General features: G+C 39.0%; 1 protein-coding gene across 24 annotated transcripts in view; it reads right to left on the bottom strand.

Moving 5' to 3' along the window:
• EVI5 (ecotropic viral integration site 5) overlaps positions 1-19,951 on the bottom strand; it is a 144,375-nt gene that overhangs the window by 63,113 nt on the left and 61,311 nt on the right. For 15 of the 24 annotated variants that reach the window (XM_027821357.3, XM_043520931.1, XM_043520944.1 and 12 more), the window contains 6 exons: positions 19,107-19,160; positions 15,192-15,224; positions 14,474-14,617; positions 6,448-6,582; positions 3,579-3,719; positions 2,811-2,969 (listed from right to left, as the gene is read on the bottom strand). In XM_027821357.3, the coding sequence (XP_027677158.1) occupies positions 2,811-2,969; positions 3,579-3,719; positions 6,448-6,582; positions 14,474-14,617; positions 15,192-15,224; positions 19,107-19,160 (666 nt within the window). The remainder of the gene's footprint in view (positions 1-2,810; positions 2,970-3,578; positions 3,720-6,447; positions 6,583-14,473; positions 14,618-15,191; positions 15,225-19,106; positions 19,161-19,951) is intronic. The other 9 variants (XM_043520935.1, XM_043520941.1, XM_043520939.1 and 6 more) reach the window with 3 other exon arrangements.

Raw genomic sequence — 19,951 nt, 5'->3', positions numbered from 1 at the left:
TAAAAATTGCTCATCTTAATGTTTATTTTGAATGAAAATATGTTTTGATAAAGTATACTCAGATACCAGGTGGTCTAGTGCAACGTTTCTCAAATGCAGACATCAGGGGGTTTTCATGTGGCCACGACAGTCATCTGGGCAGTGATTGGGGCGGGGGAGGATCAGCCTCTCCCACTCCTTCCTTGTTGCTCCTGGATGTGCAGCACCCCACACCGCCTCTGGAGAGAGAGGTGGGGCACAATGCTGCAGCAGCAAGGTGAGTTCTTGACCCACCTTGGGGGGAGGGGGTTTCGGCATCAGGCTCCAGCAGGGAGACTTCAGGAGCCTGGCCGTGCAGCCCTGGGCTCCAACCGTGGGGCAGTGGGTACTGACCACCCCGGCTCTGGCCACGCAGCCCTGACCTCGAGCTGAGGGACTTCACCTCCACGCTCTGGTTCCAGCTGTGCGGCAGCAGGGGCTGGCCCCCGGCTCCAGTCTCAAGCTCGGGCCGCGCAGTGGCAGGTGCCAACCCGCAGCTCTAGCTGCGCTGATCCATGCCCCAGCTGCACAGCAGCAGGTGCCAACCCACAGCTCTTTTCCCAAGATCCAGCCACGTGGTGGCGGGAGCTGGCCCCAGGTGCTGACCCCTGGTCCTGGCCGTGCAGCAGCAGGTGCGGGCTCCTGGCTCCACCCATGCAGTCCTGGGCTCTGGCCCCCAGCTCTGGGCTCTGACCTTGTGGTGACAGGCACTGGTCCCCAGGCGCTGACCTACAGCTCTGGCTGCGCAGCAGCGGGCACCAATCCCTGGCTCCGGCTATGCAGTTCCTGTCCCCAGCTCTGGGCTCTGGCCATGGGCACTGAGCTCCGGCCACATAGCAGACACCAGGTCATGGCTCTGGCCACTTGATAGTTGGACTCACCCATCCCTATTGCCCCTGCTGTCTCCCACAGCACCACATCCATTGCCCCCCCCCCCCATCTCGGCCCCCCCCCCCCCACTGCCCGGCATCCATCCCACCATCGCATCTGGGCCCTGCCACCTCCCCCTGAAGCCCCGCCACATACAGGGCTTAATGGGTCCTGGGGCTTGCTGAGAAAAGTGATATTAACAAACATGTAAGTCTGCTGTGAAAAGTGATACTTGCAAGTATCGCTTTTCACAGATAGCTAGTATGTTTGTTAAAAATCACGTCACTTTTCATAGCCTCCCAGGTAGCTACTCAGTGTGCTGTGATATGAACAAATTTACAAATATCACCCCCAAAGAGGAGGCAGCATTATTTGTATTGAGTCTGCCAAAAAACCTTACAAATATAAATTACAATGATTTGGATAGGTATCTGTGCATATTTAATTGTTTTTCCCTAAAGTTAATTAACTATTTTAGGAAAAAATGTCAGTGTGGCCACCAGTGAGAGTTGGTGGCCGCACTTTGAGGCCACCAAAAAATTTGTTGAGAGAACACCTGGTCTAGTGTATACAGAACATTAAGATTAGTAACTCAAGTATGTTCAACACTGAAAGGCAAATTATATTTTTGCCTAGAAAGACTATATATGTTTATATACAAAATGATATATGAACCAAATTATTGTTCAAATGGAAGATAACAGCATACGTCTATATACAAGCACTCAGGAAATACACTGAAGTGAGCTTATTTATGATTGTTAGTACATGGCATATGATAAAACAGGATAACTATGCCCCCTGCTGACTGAAATAAAAAAATGCATTAACTGAAAGTAATTTCTACAATGCCAAGTTAGCAACCCTAATGAAAAATGTTTAGTTAACTTATCTGAGATATTTTATGAAGCTTTTTACTCCATCAGTGGCATGTAACAAGTTCTAACCGGTGACTCTGGGCCAAATACTGGGTGCAGAGTCAGTTCTTTACACCACACCACCATGTGTCCCAACTCCTGCTTCCTGGGACAGCAGGGAATGGTACTGGTAGTGCTGAGATGCATTCAGAATGTAAAATGTACCAGGTTTCTCCATGTGTCAGTTATGTTTGAGACTTTTTCCATGAGAGGATTCCCCAAAAGTCGATTGCAAAGCCTTCACTCCTCACCTCCTTTCAAGTAACAGAAGTTCAATACTATGCTATAGTGTTAACAGAAATTTCAGGAACAAAAGTGTTTGGTGAAGTGCACATAATACAGGTTTTTTTTGCCAAGTGATGCTCCCCCATTCCTTGGTTATAGCAGAATTTAAATAGGTAAACATGTTACACTTCTCTCTTCACAAACACCCCAGCCACATGGAATTTATCACAGCTAAAGGGGCAAAATGTTGGTGCAAACTCTTTCTTAAGTATTGGCAGCACACAGCTGATCTGCAAGGATCCTCTGGCCAATTCAGGAGCCAGATTCGTGGGTTATGAAAGAAGGTCACCATCAGGCAAAACCGCATAGGCAACTCCCAAGGGGAAGGAAAGGAGCAGATAGTATTTTTGTCAGATAAATTTTGCCTATTAAATTTAATGGATTTAAAAATACACACTTATTGCTGTACTAAACTAGGACTGTAAAACAGTTGAGATTCATACATATCCACCCAGCATGGTGAGTTCATTACTTAACATCAAGGTGGGAAGTTTAGAAAGATGGAACTTCATATATCGTAAGTCTTGAAAAGAAGTGGAAGGGAATCAAACTGGAGTCTCATTCTTAACCAGTCGAAAAGCATAAGATTGTTGTACTGTCTCATTATGCTACTGTCACTGGTAAAGGCTATCCCTCGGCATCCCTAGGTGCCAGCATTCAGTTCGGATCACAATAATGCTTAACTCTCTGCCATCTCAGTACTAGTTTTCAATAACATACCTGTGTTTCCATCTCCATCATTCTTTGTTTCATCTCTTTTAGATCTGCCTGACTTTCTGCTTCTCTCAATCGGATTGTCATCAATTCATCTTGCAGTTCATTCGCAGTGTTCTTTCTGGATGGATCTTTCCATCTTCCAGCAGTGCGAGCTAGATGACGCTAAAATCATTTATAATGGCTTTTTTTAGATTATGTATCTATAGCTATCTCTCAGGACTCTCCTAAAATACTATTACCTCATCTGCTGAAGAATGAAGTACTTCACAATCCACCACAACAATTTTGAAGAACCAAACAGAAGACTAACATAGCATTACAGTTCATCATAAAAACGACAAACAGCCACAAGGTTACAGTTACAAAAACAGAGAGACAGTGGCTTGGGGACAGGAATTTTCAATTGGGGCAATCATGAAACTGAAAGTCTGTCCTTAAAACAAGAGAAGTTTGAGTATTTCAAAACACCTGAATAGCAGGATTTTGCTAAGCTCCAACCTCTACTTGCATTCACTGAAATAGGATCTTTATACTTGTATACCTCCCACCAGAAGGTTTTAATTTGTGGCATGAGGTAGAAAGCCCTCATCTACAACCTAGATCCATTTTACATTTTTAAAGTAAAAACATATTGTGGCTCCCTCATTTAATATGCCATTTCTGTACAGCCCCAGTCACCAGTCTACTTGACCCCATTTTTCAGACTTACATATTCAATTATCCTGCTTTATTCAAAAATATTTAAGTTTATCAAGAGGTTTATATGCATACCTGCCAGTGTTCCTCCAAATCCTTGACTTGCTGTCTAAGTTCTTTTAGGCCCATCAAAGCTTCTGCTTCTCTCAACTTCACAGCAATCAGTTCTTCTTGGAGTCTGGCAACATTATTCTCATCAGGTAAAGAACTGTTCCTCTGTAGCAAAGAAGACCCTCTTAAACATTTAATTGAAGAAATGTACACTTAGGAAGTTTTGTTCCAAGATCACATGGAGTGATTACTATTCCTGATGCACCTTAAGATGAAATGAGAAGCTTTAAAGCTAAATCTGAGATTGTTGATAGAATAAAGTATGGATTTAAGTTAGACAAATACCTTTTAAGTATGAACTAAAATTACATACCAAGATTTCAGACCTCCTGGCCTCTAGACTTCTCATGCTGGAGTTGATGGCATCACTAAAAAGCGGGGCAGGGAGTTGGACTGCTTACACTGTCTTTGGTATTAATGATGCCAACAAAAATGCATGGAAAACAAGTCTGAAAGTTTTGAGCTCTATTTTTGCTAGGTAAAGTGAAGGTGGAATAGATTTTATACCATTAAGGTGACTTTTGCCATTTGAGCCTACACATCTCTTATTAATGAATGAGATCTCAGACTTTAATTTTTGGAAAGTTTGTTCGTCCTCGAAAAAGGCAGAAGAAAGTGATGTTGAAAAAAGATGGGTCAATGAAGATTCAGAATAGCAGTTGGGCAAGGAAACATGAAACAGGGACAGAAGCAGAACCCTACTCGGGGGGAGGGGAGAGAAGAGAAAGAAAAACAAAGAAAGAGGAAAAAAAAAGTCTGGGGGAAACTAACCAGAAAGAAGAGTAGCTGGTAACAAGAACAGGTTGGAAAAAGTTAAAATACTAACATGGAATTACTGAAACAAATTAAAACAACCAAAAAGTGACAGGGAAATTTAAAAAAGAAATCCACCTGAACACGAGCATCCCTGCTCATCACATTGCTAATGCGTGACGGATTTTAACTGCTGTTAAAAGTCTAATTGTGTTGTTCCTCCTCCTCCCTACCATTTTTTAGTGTTTAAGAAACACTGGTTGTTTTTTGTACCTTTGGGGATCATGATGATTTGGCTAACATAGTATTTATTTAAAACCTTAGGATTCAGTAGTACCATCAGAATTAACAGATGGTAAACATCCACTTTAACAGCTTCAAAAAGGTCTCAGACAAAGTGCTGTAGTTATTTCCAAGTATGAACAGCTACAGTACATCCTTCTGGGCTCCTGAACTATTAGTGCATCAGCGTAGACCTTGGGACAATGAATATAATTTTTCCCAGCCTACATGGTCTAAAGATAGTAGACTGCAGTAGTCAAAGCAACTTTTGGTTATTTTAGGTCCTCTCATCCACCCAAGTGTACATGCTCCAGTCCAGAGATGCTGTAACATTATAAAGTTTTTTCCTAAAACTGGGTTTTATCTGTTACGGTTATAACTTTTTTCAGATGTAAACTGAATTTTTAAATTTAAAGAATATCATGTCCATATCTGAAGAGGCTTAAATATAGGTAAATGCTCATCTGAATTTTGGGGTCAGATCACGAATTCTTATTTGAACATGTTAAATTTATCTGTTATTTCCTTAATGTTTTATGTATCTTACACCACCACACACCTGCCAAGCCTTCCAGAGAATTTGATTTACCGGTTATGAGTCAAGATGTTACTTTTAAAAACACTGTACTCCAGGTCTTACTTTGCCTAAAATATAAGTTTTGATCAAAGTCCTTGTAGTCTGGTGGGTCTGTCCACCAGCTTGGGGACAAAACAGTCAGCCACAGCCACCTCTGTTTTAGCCTTCTATACAGGCTTTTATTCTTCTGCCACACAAATGCAAGATTTATAGAAAAAGTAACAAAAAGGGATAGTCCTGACCTGGCCTGATACTGCAAGGTCCTTTACACCCCAGAAACTCAAAAGGTCATGACCTCCCTTGGCCTCAGGGGGATCATAGAGCCTACCCCATCTGATACACCCTTCTGCTGCTGGTCAGGAAAATGTCTCTCTCCTGTTTCCCCACCCTTACGGAGCTGTAGCCTCACTTATATCTTCCCACTGGGAATCAAAGTCAATCATTATCTGCTGGTTCCCAACTTCTGCCAGGGCTTGCTGTTCCCTGGTTCAACAGACCCTTTGAGGGGCAGACTGCCATGTAGTACATCATATCAGTTATATCATTTGGGATTATTCCATCTTATTCTGCAAATTTTTGATGTGCTATAGATTTTTGTTCTGCAAAGGAAGCTGGATGTTTTGACAGTTGATTGTTAGAGGACAATTGTAACTTTCAATATGCATGAAAATGAGGGAGATGGTTTTGGTTTTGACATCCGAGAGAGAGTTCAGGTTTTTGGTACTGTGAAGGGGAGGCATCTTTTTCCTTCTCATTTTGGAAATTTTCCTGCCCAACAAGCACTTGAAAATTTGGGAAGGAGGAGAGCTTTAATTCCTCATTCCCCATAACAGGTACCTTTGTCAGCAGCTAGCTAGACCCTGCATCAATATCTACCAGTAGTCCAAGCATTGGATGGACACTATCTTGAGGCTTGACAAAACTATCAACAATGAAATAAAATGTTTACACGGACCACCACCAGAATTCAATGTGATCACATGGAAATTAAATGAAAGGGAACTGTTCACACCTGAGCTATTGCTCCAAGATCTCTGAAGGCTCAAGCACACATCTTTGCTTTTGCTTACATTCATCACAGATTTTTGAAGGTTTTTTGCAACCATGAGCTAGAAACCAAACATGATAGATTTTTGCAGCACAATCATGCAGCTAAACTATGGGAACTAGTGTGGTTATTTACAGTGCTACTTTATACGGAGGACCCTGGTTTTCATTTACCTTTTCCATCTCTAGAACCTTATCTTGCATCTCCTTCAGAGCACAATGGGATTCCGCTTCACTTAGTCTGGCTTGGACCAACTCTTTTTCCAGCTGTAGCACAAAGTCTTCACTGTAGCGGGAACTGCACTTATGCTATAAAGTTTGCAAATATACATTATCAAGTGAGAATAGTAGTGGGCAAAAGTTTTCACACTTAAATCTACAAATGAAGTGTGCTCCTGAAAGCTGAAGACTAACACCAGTATGCCTGATAGTGCAGATAGGTGCAGTACATATTTCTGTCCAAAGCTCTCCTAATACGCTTCCATCCAGACTTGCAGACGCTGGTTGAGAGGCATAGCACTAGGATATCTGAAACACCCTAAATGCACCCAAACATACAGGATCACATTGTGAGCCCCTTAATTCCATTGGGTTACTCACATATTTAGTCCCAATGAAATCAACAGGAATATTTGTTACAGTAACTGATCACCAATGTGAATAAGGGGTTACATCTGGCACAGTGATTTTGTGATGTGCAAAAACGAGAGAGTTTATGGAAAGACTAGTTTGGTACAGCTGTCCTAGTTACAGTCAGCCTATTAGTCAGAAATTTTCAGCAACCTTTCAGTACCCCTGAAAGATTACCACAGATCTTAGCTCTCAAATCATTGCTTACTTTAGTGATACAATTAGAATTGCGATATCTTGGGACTCCTGAAGAATCCCTCTCCTGCTGCTCCCTTCAATTGACTTAGCTCACCATATTTAAAACAAAAAACCCACAACTACTGATGGTGAGGCAATAGCCTAATCAACTCCAGTAACAAAAGGTCATCCTTCTATCACCTCTCTGAACTAGAATATTGTTGTGAAGTGGATAAAGCAGCCACTTCCAGCACGGAGGCTTCACTGAGAACTTGTAACTAAGCAAGATGTTACTTCAGTGCAGTCATATTTCACTTCTTGCGACAGCCACGTTGTTAAAAAAAAAGCATTTCTTTCAAGACTGCTTTACCAGTGCAACAGAAGACTTTGTTGCCACCACAAAGCCAGGAAGATTCACAATTGAATAGTGCTCGGCAGAACCTGCTTGAGAGGCAATACCACTCCCCTACCTGAGAATTTCTTTTATGGTTCTGTCATTTGGGAAAGATGGTTGTTTAAGTCTTCAAGAAAGCAGTGGTCTCTAGAGTTTTTACATGCGTAAGTGGTATGCAAGTCCAATTTTAAGGGGCAACAGTTGAATATAGTTTCTATCGTATAGTATTATTAACTATAACATCTGGAATTAAGACCTTGTATATTTGTTTTACTGAATCATCAATTCAAAATCAGATCAGAACTATCAGCTGTAACACATGTAAACAAAAACACTTCCCATTTTGTCTATGTTTTTCTCGAATGATTTAGTTTCTGAATTAAATAGACTTTGCAAAGCTACTGAAGCATAATTTATATTATGGTAGCACACCACATGGGATTAGGCACTATACAGAAACAGGAAGACAACCCTTGCCTTGAGGACACAAACTATAAAGACAGACAAGCCGTACAAGGTGAGCATATATAACATACAAGGAAAGGGGCCATGGTGATGGTTAGCCATTGTTAGGTTTATTTTTTATGTATAAAAGGTGTGAGTTGTATCATGGCCTTTAAATTCAGTGCCTACAATTACCCCAGAGGAAAACCTGTGGTAGTATAGTATAAGTTATATGCCTACAAGTCAACAGAATACAGTTCTGTAGGGCGGAGTTGTATACAAACCTCAAGGACCAAATCCTACTCAGTTTACTCATGCAAGCAGTCCCATTTTTTCCAGTGTGCCTACTCATTTATTGCAAGCAAGTGTTGGCCCTAAACAACTGTGACAGAACAAATATGCACTGTAGCATTTAGGGAACATCACAAGTACTTTGCTGTGAGTATCAGTTTTCCTTCATCACCACACTAGTTGAATTCATGTCACTTTTCCAAATGTACATAATTAAGCCCCATAGTGAGCTTACTTCAAAAAACATAGGTCCTGTATATCTTATCAATGATACTTAGAGCAAGTTTGACAGTCTGTTATAGGTTTCTTGTTCCAAGTTCTGTTTAAGATAGGACATGCAAACAAGAAAACATAGCATTGTTCCTTAAGGTTGAGATCCTCATTTTACTTTTTAACCAAGATTAATTTACAATAATTCATTTTTGATAGGGAAGTAGAGACTTGAAGAGCTACTTAAAACAGTAATTCCTGCTTCAAGGACATGATTTTTTTTTTTAAATAGAAGTTTGACGAGGTGCTTATTGAAAGTAAGCTACTTTATTTCTAATTTGGCAAGTTTCAGGTGGCTTTCATGTAGTCCATTGCACCAAAATGGTCCATGACATGTATGAACTACTCTAATTTGTGTATGTTTTCTGACCAGTACTTTGTTCCTTATTGTTGTGATATCACTATAGTAACTGAATGCAATTTTGTATTTCAATTCTTTATTTTATTTCAAGTCTGTCTGCAAGTCATGAATGCGCCTACAACAGACCTAACTTTATGCTGATTGCCCAGCACAGTCAGAATAACCAGGAGCAGATTTTTGCAGAGTTCAGCATTATAGCTTTTTGATCAGATAATCATGTACATCAGAAGACATTAGATTTTCTGTTCTACATACTGAATTACCAGAATCAGCACCATTTTAGATAAACAATTAAGAGTCTACTTAAAGGTGTGATTTTACATTGAAAATTTTGCAAAGTCAGAGCAACTTTGCTTTTAGATGCCAGTAGCTTGTCCCGGGTCACACAGGAAGCCTCTGGCAGAGTGAGAAACTGAACTCAGATCTCCAAGTCCCAGTCCAATGGAACACTCAATCCTTGGGAAGATGTTACACAGATGCATGTGAATATTAAAAGTGTACCTCTACCATAAGTACAGCTCCAAGACACATGGAGACAAACATAAATGCTGGAACTAGGGATGGTGCTCCACCCCCTGGCTTGAAGGGGTTTCCATCATATACAGGGTTTACAGTGTAGTGGGGGTGTTGAGAGCCAGTGAACAATACAAATTGTTCCAGCACCCATGGAGGCAAATCTCTAGTACCTTCCTCATTTAGCTTCACAAATGGATACATTACTCTCTAACCCATTCAGATGTGAAATTCAGTTCCTGAGTTTTTAACCACTATGAAATGACTTTGGCAGCTGCCAGATTGTCACATTCCCCAGGAAATGCTTTTGCAGCGATCTACAGTGAAGACATTAAGATTATTGGCTCAGTGAAATCCAGGGCTGCTCACACAGTTGCCTTTGGCCAGAAGCTGCACACTCAGTTTTGTTTATGGAATCAGGCACTATCTATAGTATTTTTCCAAACTACTTAGTTTCAGGTTCTCCTTGGGTAAGTTACATTTTGTTTTATGATTCTTTAACCATCAAGTTAAAAAGTTTGCCACTATGCACACACACAGTATTAAAATGCTTTAGTGAATGAATCTGTATTTCCAATTTTCTGCTTTTCAATATCACACATTTTAGCAGGTGTTCCTGAAAGAAGCTGCACTCTACGGAGTTATAAACGTAATTGAATAGATGTGCATTAGTCCCCGTTCAGGAAGCATCACTATTCAAACAGGACATTTATTCCTTTATGTGTCTACAATGCTTGAAAGCTAGCCATCATGAGCTTCTCAAAGACATCTGAAACTATTTTTTCCCCAGCTGCACAGGAACTTAAAATTTTAAATTTATTCAAATCAAAATTAGATTTAGTTCTAAGTTATGCGATTTACATGGAAAATGGAGGTATGTGTTGAATACACATTTTATAGTCTAATTCAATTTAGAAAATGCATGACAAACTTGCAAACTGAAAAGAAAATTTAAGAAATAACAAGAAATATTAAAAAGTTCCTTTGCTTCCCCATAAGGTTCAAGTTGGGGCTGTGTCTAACAGTTTTGAGAGATCCCTAGAGTAATCCCCAGCTTTTACAAATCCAAAATATATATATATATATATATATATATATATATATATATTGTAGCATTCATATATTTGGTTTACCAAAAAATTTTTTTAAAAAAATCTGAAGTTGCCTCATGGGAGAGTCAGCTTACTGGAGATTTATTACAATGAAAGTTTGACTCACCTTTACAAATTATCACATTTTTTAGAATAAACTAACAACTTCCAAATTTTGCTGAATTTTGAGCACAATTACCTCCATGCTCCCTACTAAACTGTAGTAAATTTGTGCTAAACTGTCTCCTTAGATTTAATCTTTAGGTTTCCCAATGTTTTCAGAGAACTTTGACAAGTTACTAAATTTTTTTTCTTTTTTGAAACATTGATGAGAACGCATGAAAATATAAAATTTTTTAATTATCTTCAAATGTCTTCCAGACAAATTTTTGGTTTGTTTTTAAAATTACGTTCTATTTGGCACAAATGCTACCTACAACCTTTTTGTGTCAGAATATGGCTACCTTTACAATGCATTTGGCTCCCCTTCCCCACTTGCCAATCTAATAAAACCATTAGGTGGTTCATTTACTCACAGCTGCCCTATATTAGGGCATGCAGTTTAGGGTCTGGAACAAAAATTATATCTCAGTCAAATTTGCATGCCAGACTGCTACCTTAATATAATCTGCTATTCAAAGAAAAAGGATCTCGTTATCCTATATATAAAATGTTGTCAGATGTGATGTGTCTGTACAATGAGCAAGATTATTTCAGCATACAAAGTCACCAGTAGTAGTTTCAAGTCAGTCCCATAATTGTCTGAAGAGAGTTTTAAGAAGTTTTCCCCTCCTTCCATAGAGAAACAGAAGTCCACAAAAACCGCCCCAAAAAGACGCTTTGGCAATTTATAATAGAGTCATTTCTTTTTACCTTCAAATTCCCTACAAATATTTATACTAAACATTTAAGAAAAATCTCAAGGCCGCATACAAATCGGGGTTCTGGTGAAAACAGGCACACTTCGGCAACATGCACAATTTTATGTGCATTTGTAGTCTTGCAGAGCAGTTGTGTAGAAGATATTTAAGACCAAATATTTTACACAGGTAATCTTAAAATAGGGCCTTTAGTCATTTCACGTGAGCTTGAAATCTCAGATCTCACAACAGATAGAATCAAATCTGGTTAGTATTTGAACATGAGTAATTGCACTTTTCATATCAGCCTGGCTAGCATAATTGCAACTTGGGTAATATATTCTTCCTACCTAAATCTGCTTCCGAAGTTTCATCTAGAGAAGTTTGCTTTCCCTCTTAAAGTCCATTACTGCTGCTGTCTAAAAGAGACTAAGGTAACAAATGGAAAGTATTCATGCACTAATGTTCAGTATCTATCAAATTTAGGCTCCAGTCCTGCAATTCATGGCATACAGATGCAGATATGCACCCATACACAGTGACGTGCAGGACAAGGGACTTAGACTCTAAAATATTTATGGCGTGGACTGTACTTTAAAATTTATGCAAGTTACACCAAGCAAATACTTCTTAGTATGTAATGCCACTCAGAGGCGGTTGTTAACGCATCACCCGTAGAATAATTTTTGAATCCTTCAGGATGAAGGGCAATAAACAAAGTAAGTTATAAGATTATATTGACATCAAGATGTTCTAATACTCCCAAGAGCGGATCCACAGTAGTAAGCAACAGCATCAAAATAATGAGATGCCTCAACATTTTCCTGTCAAAGATGCTAATTACAAATTTCTTTTTAACTTCAGATTTTAAATTTTATTAGGCTTCCACTAGGTGGTGCTCTGCATACATTCAAAGTTTTTGCAGCCACTATCTATTCCTCATGTTTAAAAAAAAGCGCACTATGTAAACCCCACCAACACACACAGTCATTAAAACTCCAGGGAAGGTACCAGTTCAGGCAGCCTTAGCATCCAATCTCCTCATTAACCAAATGCACTGACTCCTCACTTCCACAATCAACTCCTTTGCACTTCCAATATATAGCTAATGACAATGCACAGCAAATTCCTTTACATCACACAAATGCACAACCTTAACTCCAACCACAGATTGTATCTGCAGAGCATAGCGATCTCATGCACTTACAGTCTTGTGCATTATTTGTACAACTGAAAGCATATGGCTGGAATCAAGGTTGCGGGTGAGAGATTTAGGGCAACTGAGTACATGCACAGTGATTACAGGGCAAATGCCTCCCATCTCTCATTGCCACTCATCCACAGGCATCACCATCCCTGCAATATCCACCCCATCCTCAACCTACACAGCAGCTAATCCAATATATTTGGCTCCTCACAGTGCTACTGCCCAGTGTGCTGAGACTCAAGGGGATGAAAGCAGTGATGCCAGAGTTGGTATTTATGTCCACTGGTGGGGGTGTCCTCTGTACTTAATATGCTTGAAGGACTCCCCTCACTCTTATGACTAGTACACCAGAAAGCAGATGTGCCAAGGAGGCCCTTTAACACGGTTTTAGAAAGGGCTAGTTTTTAAAGTGCCAGTCTGACTAGTAAAATAACTGAATAATTAAATTCACTTGGCCCATACACAATGAGTGAATTTAGCCCTCAAATTTAACAAAGTAAATTGCTAAAGATAGATTTTAGTCCCACTTCAATTGCAAATTTAAATGCAACACTAACTATGGAGATGCTAGGGTATGTCCAGACATACATTTAGATACAAACCCTTTTTTGTTGGCACATGAGGATACATTTTGAAAACTTCACAAGTGGCTGTGGGTATAAAAAGTTTCATTTCACTGGAAAGGTACTTACTAGAATGCTTTAAGTTAAAAAACAGCCACAAGAACTTCTCCACCATTCCCACAATCCATTTCTTGTTTCTTAATGGGAAACTGCCACAATTAAGCAAACAGTGATTTGTTGCATGTCAATTAGTCAGAGCTCTCTTCACAGTTATGATCTACTCAGACTACATTTTCTTGCTACAACCACTCTGAAATGCAATATTAGGGCATTACAAACAGAGATTGCATATGCACAAAATGCTTCAATTTCTACAAATTTGTATTCCAGTTGTATTTCGGGTATACAGATTTACCTTTGTCGAAAGAAACATTTTCCAGCTTCCCAGATTGCAGTTGCAAGTATTTCCTGAGCTTTAGGGAAGGAATTATGCACTGAAGGCTGATACTGGTAGGAAGGGCTACAGTTCTATTTTGATTTGTTTTCTTGTTGGTAATACCTGGCTGTACAACTGTGTTTTAGACATGTGGCAGAAATGCCTAGAGGTCTGGACAGGTACTTTGTGATGCACTGTCTAAAATGATATGGGAGTTTATATGCCAGTACGTAACTGCTTTTCTTAAATGCAAGTTTAGATTGCAGAGGCACATCTTTCAGGAGAAAATAGCAAATGCTCCGACAGCGGCTAAGAGCAAAATGACACTTTGAATCCATTCTGCAACAATGACCACTTAGTAAAACTTCCATATTTTACACAAGCTAGCTACAGTGTACACACCTACTTGATTTCTAAACATAAGCCAAAATATGCTGAAGGAGCATAGTTTATGTTCTCCATTTAGTAAAAAGTGCTTTTTTGGTACAGCATAAAGTCTTAGCATGTCAATAGAAGCCTACAGATATCTTACTAGCTGGCTTACACAAAGCTACTCTCAGGAAACAACAAATTGTCTAAGTAGGTAGAAAAATTAAAATCATTCCATGTTAAATTCTAACAAGAGGTTAGGCAAAGGTGTTACAATCAAATCTCATGTCAATTTGCAATTCCTGGACTTAGTATTTGAAGACCTACAGAAAAATACTGAAGGAAAAATAACTTGTTTGTCCAATGGGTGCATAGAATATACATAAAGAAGTTTAATTTAGTCTATCTATAAAGTCACAAACCACGCTATTAAATGGTCTATCATTCTTACAAGTTGGATTTTGTATAATTTCATGAGTGCAAATAGTATGATAAACAAAATATTTACAAGGACGGCACAGAGATTGTGCCATGACCAGTAGAAATAAACAAGTGAATGAGACAGATGAGATGAAGTGCTACCAAGCTCCTTACCCATTGTTGCTGCTGGAGCTCCCTGACGGTATTCTCAGCTTGCTCCAGTTTAGTAATGGCCTCATCACTCTGCTGTTTGATGGTGGCTAGCTCCCGTTTTATGAGGTAGTTTTCCTCAGCCTCCTGGGCCCTTGTCACTTGTCCCTTAGGACATAATTTTCTTTTTAAAGCAGTTGAGGACAGATCCAAGAAACACTGCCTTTGTGATGCTTAGCCATTAACTTTGCGATATTAAATCTCACAAACAGCATAGTACTTGGTTACAATTGATAATTTAGTAAAATGTAGCAGTTTAGTACTGCTAATCTGTGAAATTAAAGTTCACCATCTTTTAGCAAGTTCAGTTGTGTACTTGCATTCAATAAAATTCAGTTCATGCAATGTTACTCTGTTATACATGCACCGGTTTGCTAAGAGTTTTCAGCGTTCAGTTTAAGGGTAAGTGTTAATACAATGCCACAGAACCCATGGATTACAAAATTGTACTATGAATTTCATGTTAGAAAAATATTACAACGTGCAGATGTCAGATTTTTAGCATCTAAAAATAGACCAAACAAAATTCTAATTAAGAATTAGCTAAATATTTTATGTCCAAATTAGGTAGGTAAGGTTACATTTCAAAATAAATGCACGTAACTATCCATGCATTAAATGCAGTTTTTTCCATTTCGAGGGTGGGAGGGGAGGTATAAGGTAAAATACTCAAGGACTATACCTGTATCAATCTATCTGCCAAGGAAGCACTTTCCTACAAAAAGGAAAAATTTAGACAGGAATATAAGGGGAAAAAAAAAACAAAAACAAAAGGAGAGGTAAGAGGACAAATTAAGATCCAAGAAAGAATGTCAAATTCTACCCATTTTCCATACAAACAGTAATCTTTCAGGACTGACTTTTCATACAAATTAATACAATTTATGTGTGAAAGTCGCTGCAATGATTACCTTCTGTATCAATCTACAGTGTTCCATTTTAGCAGTCAGTCAATGTAAGGAGGTCCTCAAAGCCAGACTAAGAATTTAAAACTCATCTAGAAGGGACTAGGTATTTTGATGTGAACCAATTTTTTGTTTAGTCATTTACACTAGATAGTAATGCACTATCTGAAATATTCTGAATATGAACATGAATGTAAAGTACTTGACCCATGTTATACCATGAAAGGAAGGCATAATCTGATCATATTTAAAACTCAGCGAAATGCAGAGGCATTCATGCAATACCTAGATTCCCAAGAGGTAAAAGCAAGAACGTTAAATGATGCACAACGTCAGGCATGAAGAGCCAGTGACTTATTCTAAAACCGGTTTAGTAGCCAATAGTTTGCATTAGTACATTCTAGCAATAACTTAGTTTGCTAGTTTAACACACCTTGCTCAACTTCTACAACAGAAATTTTTTCCTAGATATCTAAGTACTCTGACAAGCATTCTATCCAAAGCAATTCAGCTTAGCCAAAGAACCCACTGAAACTTTCAGGCAAGTGCAGTTTCAAGTCTATTCTCCTCTAATGCACTTATATGTTTTTCAGATTCTCTGTAACAAAGTACAAATTACTACTTCCAGACAAAATATATCATTAAACTATCAAAAAAAAGTTCAGTCACATTAAGATAACTTAGTTCTTATCTATATTAAATTGATCACTTAGCTGTTTAAATTAGGTTCAAATGTTCCTCATGAAGTCACAATTAAGTCATCTATATTATGACTATTAGAGATTTTTTGAGAAGGAAAAGCATCTTTTTCCTCACAACAGGTGCACCTATTGGTTTGCAATATATTGCTGTTGTACAGCTATTTCCCTATTAATAGAGAATCACTCCTAAACAAATAGGATTGTTAAAAAATGAAAGACACTTAAGAGAAACCACTAATATTGGAATACCCTGAAGATGAAACTCTGCAACTTTTGCTTGAGTTACACAATTACCAAATGCTCTCACGTTTGACTGAGTACATTAAAAACAAAGCTTTCTATAAACTTATATTCAAATCCCTCTGAAACATTTCTTGTACTTTTATTTGTAAAACTGCAATATTTAATTATGGAAATTCACTACTGAGTGACTCATTGCAATCTGCCTTTAGCAGTCTCAAAAATAGGCTTCTCTTTTCTTGTAAGAGGGGTAGCCGTGTTACTCTGTATCCACAAAAACAATGAGGAGTCCGGTGGTACCTTAAAGAATAACAGATTTATTTGGACATAAGCTTTTGTGGGGAAAAAACCCACTTCAGATGCATGGGGTGAAAATTACAGATGCAGGCATAAATATACTGACACATGAAGAGAAGTGAGTTACCTTACAAGTAGAGAACCAGTGTTGACAGGGCCAATTCAATCAGGGTGGATGTGGTCCACTCCCAATAATTGCTGAGGAGCTGTCAATACCAACAGAGGGAAAATTGCTTTTGTAGTGAGCCAGCCACTCCCAAGTCCCGATTAAAGCCCAAATTAATGGTGTTAGATTTGCAAATGAATTGTAGCTCTGCAGTTTCTCTTTGAAGTCTATTTCTGAAGTATTTTTTTGTTGAAGTATGGCTACTTTTAAATGTTATAGAATGTCTAGGGAGATTGAAGTGTTCTCCTACTGGCTTTTGTATGTTACCATTACTGATGTCTGATTTGTGTCTATTTATTCTTTTATGTAGAGACTGTCCGGTTTGGCCAAAGTACAGGACAGAGAGGCATTGCTGGCACATGATGGCATATAGCACATTAGCAGATGTGCAGGTGAACCCCTCAGACAGAGACAAACATCTATAAGATCTTCATCAAGCATTCTTAAAACTACAATACCCACCTGGGAAAGTGAGGAAATAGATTGACAGAGCGAGATGCATACCCAGAAGTCACCTACTACAGGACAGGCCCACCAAGGAAAACAGAATACCACTGGCGATCATGTACAGCCCCCAGCTAAAACCTCTCCAGCACATCAGTGATCTACAACTTATCCTGGAAAAGGATCCCTCACTCTCACAGGCCTTGAGAGGCAGGCCAGTCCTCGCTTACAGATGCCCCCCAACCTCAAGCAAATACTCACCAGCAACTACACATCACACCACAGAAATAACAGGGATTGGTTCCTGGGTGGTAACAAACCGCATTGCCTACTCTGTCCCCATATCTACTCTAGCGACACCAGAGGACCCAACCACATGAGCCACACCAGCAGGGGATTCATTCACCTGCACATCTACTAATGTGATATATACCATCATGTGCCAGCAATGCCCCTCTGCCATGTACATTGGCCAGACCAGACAGTCTCTATGTAAAAGAACAAACGGACACAAATCAGACATCAGGAATGGTAACATACAGAAGCCAGTAGGAGAATAGGGACATGGGAGTGGCTGGCTCACTCCATGCATCTGAAGTGGGTTTTTTACTCATGAAAGCTTATGCCCAAATAAATCTGTTAGTCTTTAAGGTGCCACTGGATTCCTCATTGTTCTTTTCATGTAAGTTTTGCCCGTATATTATCAACACTAAAAGCGGAAACATTCCCAAAGTCTTTTCTTTAAATAATATTTTCTTGCCCAATTTTTTGCTTCATGAATGTTGCACTCTAACTTGCAAGAAACCACACTATAAATAAATGTTCTCTATTGCTATAACAAATTAGAATTTGATACAACACCTGTTAAAGGAACGGTCATTTCAATTTACCAGTTGAAAGGATTGTGTCTCTGGGGAGCATGCAAAGCCCCAGGAAATTACTAGTGTACAAAAACTGCTATGCACTCTACATGTGTCTGATTTAATCTGGGAAATGAACAATTTAATATTGCAAGTTAGAAAGAAAAACCACTTAAATTTATAACCAGAATTATGATTTCAGGATATGGACAAAGAGGTTATCCAAGAGCAGTGCCTGTATTTTGACAATACATCAATACCGGTTTACTTTTATAATGTGATGTGCTTTCAAAAAATAAAATGAAATCCACAGAATTGTACTGAAGTCCAAATGTTGAAGTCTAAGATGTTTAGATCTATCTGAAAGCACACCCATGTCTTTCCTGCCTCTGACCCAATTTTGTAGTGTAATAAAGATCCATGCAAGAGGCCAGAGTACCAGGCAACGGGCTTCCCAGACTGAATTAGACTGGGAGCGCTGCAACAGCCTATTAGGGTTTTGGAAGTATAGAGGCTGGTGGAACCTGCATTCATCTCTATCCTCTTTCTACTAACTCACAGTGAACATTTGCGAGCTCTGCATTCAGCCCTCACCTGCAGTGGCTAGAAACTTAGGACTCTGGATAGTTAAGGATCCTCCCAAACTACATGTACTCTAATCTTTCTGTATTTTGCAGAGATCCTTCTGATGCAGGGAATGCAATTCCACAGGAGATGAAGTTGGGATTTTTAAATTATATGCAATTCTAACCATTTAGTATGGCCCTAAGATACAAGTTTTAAGGAACACTGCATTTGTAAGCAGCATCCATATTACTATATTATTGCCATGCTATTCAGCTAAGTAGAGTTAACAAATACTGCAGAATAGTGCGCAAAAATTTATAAACAAGTTACAGTTATGAGGTACCCATGTCATGTATTCAAGTTTGTAGCAATTATGTAGTAAAGATGCAGGCTAAATCCAGTCACTCATGTACTCACTTTTTCTAGTGTTTCAATGCGCTGTTTTAAGAGTCTGTTTTCTGTTCGTAGTCTCTGTAAAAGAAGCAAGACAGTTTTAAGCGTGTATGTGGGAGGATATGGACTAAAGAGATAGATAATCAAGTGACACCAGAAACTCAAACAAGTTAATTTCTTTAAATAAAAATAAAAATAAATAAATCCACACTATTCAGCACATTATAAATGAAACATTATAAATGAGTAGAGAAAGCAGCAGTAACAAATGTCCCTTTCACACACACCGCTTCATCTGAATTAGCAAGTCATAGAAAACATGGAAACTGGATTTGTTAAAGATAGCAAAGTTGAGACCAAATTTGCATTCTAATAAAGTATTAGACAAGCTGTAAGTCACAGGACGCACCTACATAACATTTTAGAGAGAAGGCTGTTCAAGCTTCCATGGTAAACAACATTAGCTTTATAAAGTTACATTATACAATTCAGACAAGGCCAGATGAAAACTAGCTAGCTGGAATTCAAGAAAATTAGTTGTATCCTGAAAAATATTTTCCCTGTTCCCAAAAGTTAAAACAGCCCCATGACTTAGATAGAAAGTGAGTAGGGGAATGGGGGAGAACATTTCTTGTAGGTCCCATCCAGAAAACTACTACAGGTAGTGCCATCTTTAGCTGTAGAGCGGATTTCACCAGTTTAACACAATGGCCTATAAGGGCTCTTCTAAACTTGTTTGCATATGCACAAGTGCATAGTTTGTTCATGCAGTTGCCACAACCACGTGTGAAGCAGATGTGGGGCTTTCAATGGCCACTTACACATACAATCATGATAATTAATTGCATACAAGTTAAGCATGTATTTAC

The sequence above is a fragment of the Chelonia mydas genome, chromosome 8, assembly GCF_015237465.2.
Source record: "Chelonia mydas isolate rCheMyd1 chromosome 8, rCheMyd1.pri.v2, whole genome shotgun sequence".
Classification (NCBI taxonomy): Eukaryota; Metazoa; Chordata; order Testudines; family Cheloniidae; genus Chelonia; species Chelonia mydas.
The sequence above is the reverse complement of the archived record's forward strand: the minus strand, read 5'-3'. Positions and strand labels throughout refer to the sequence as shown.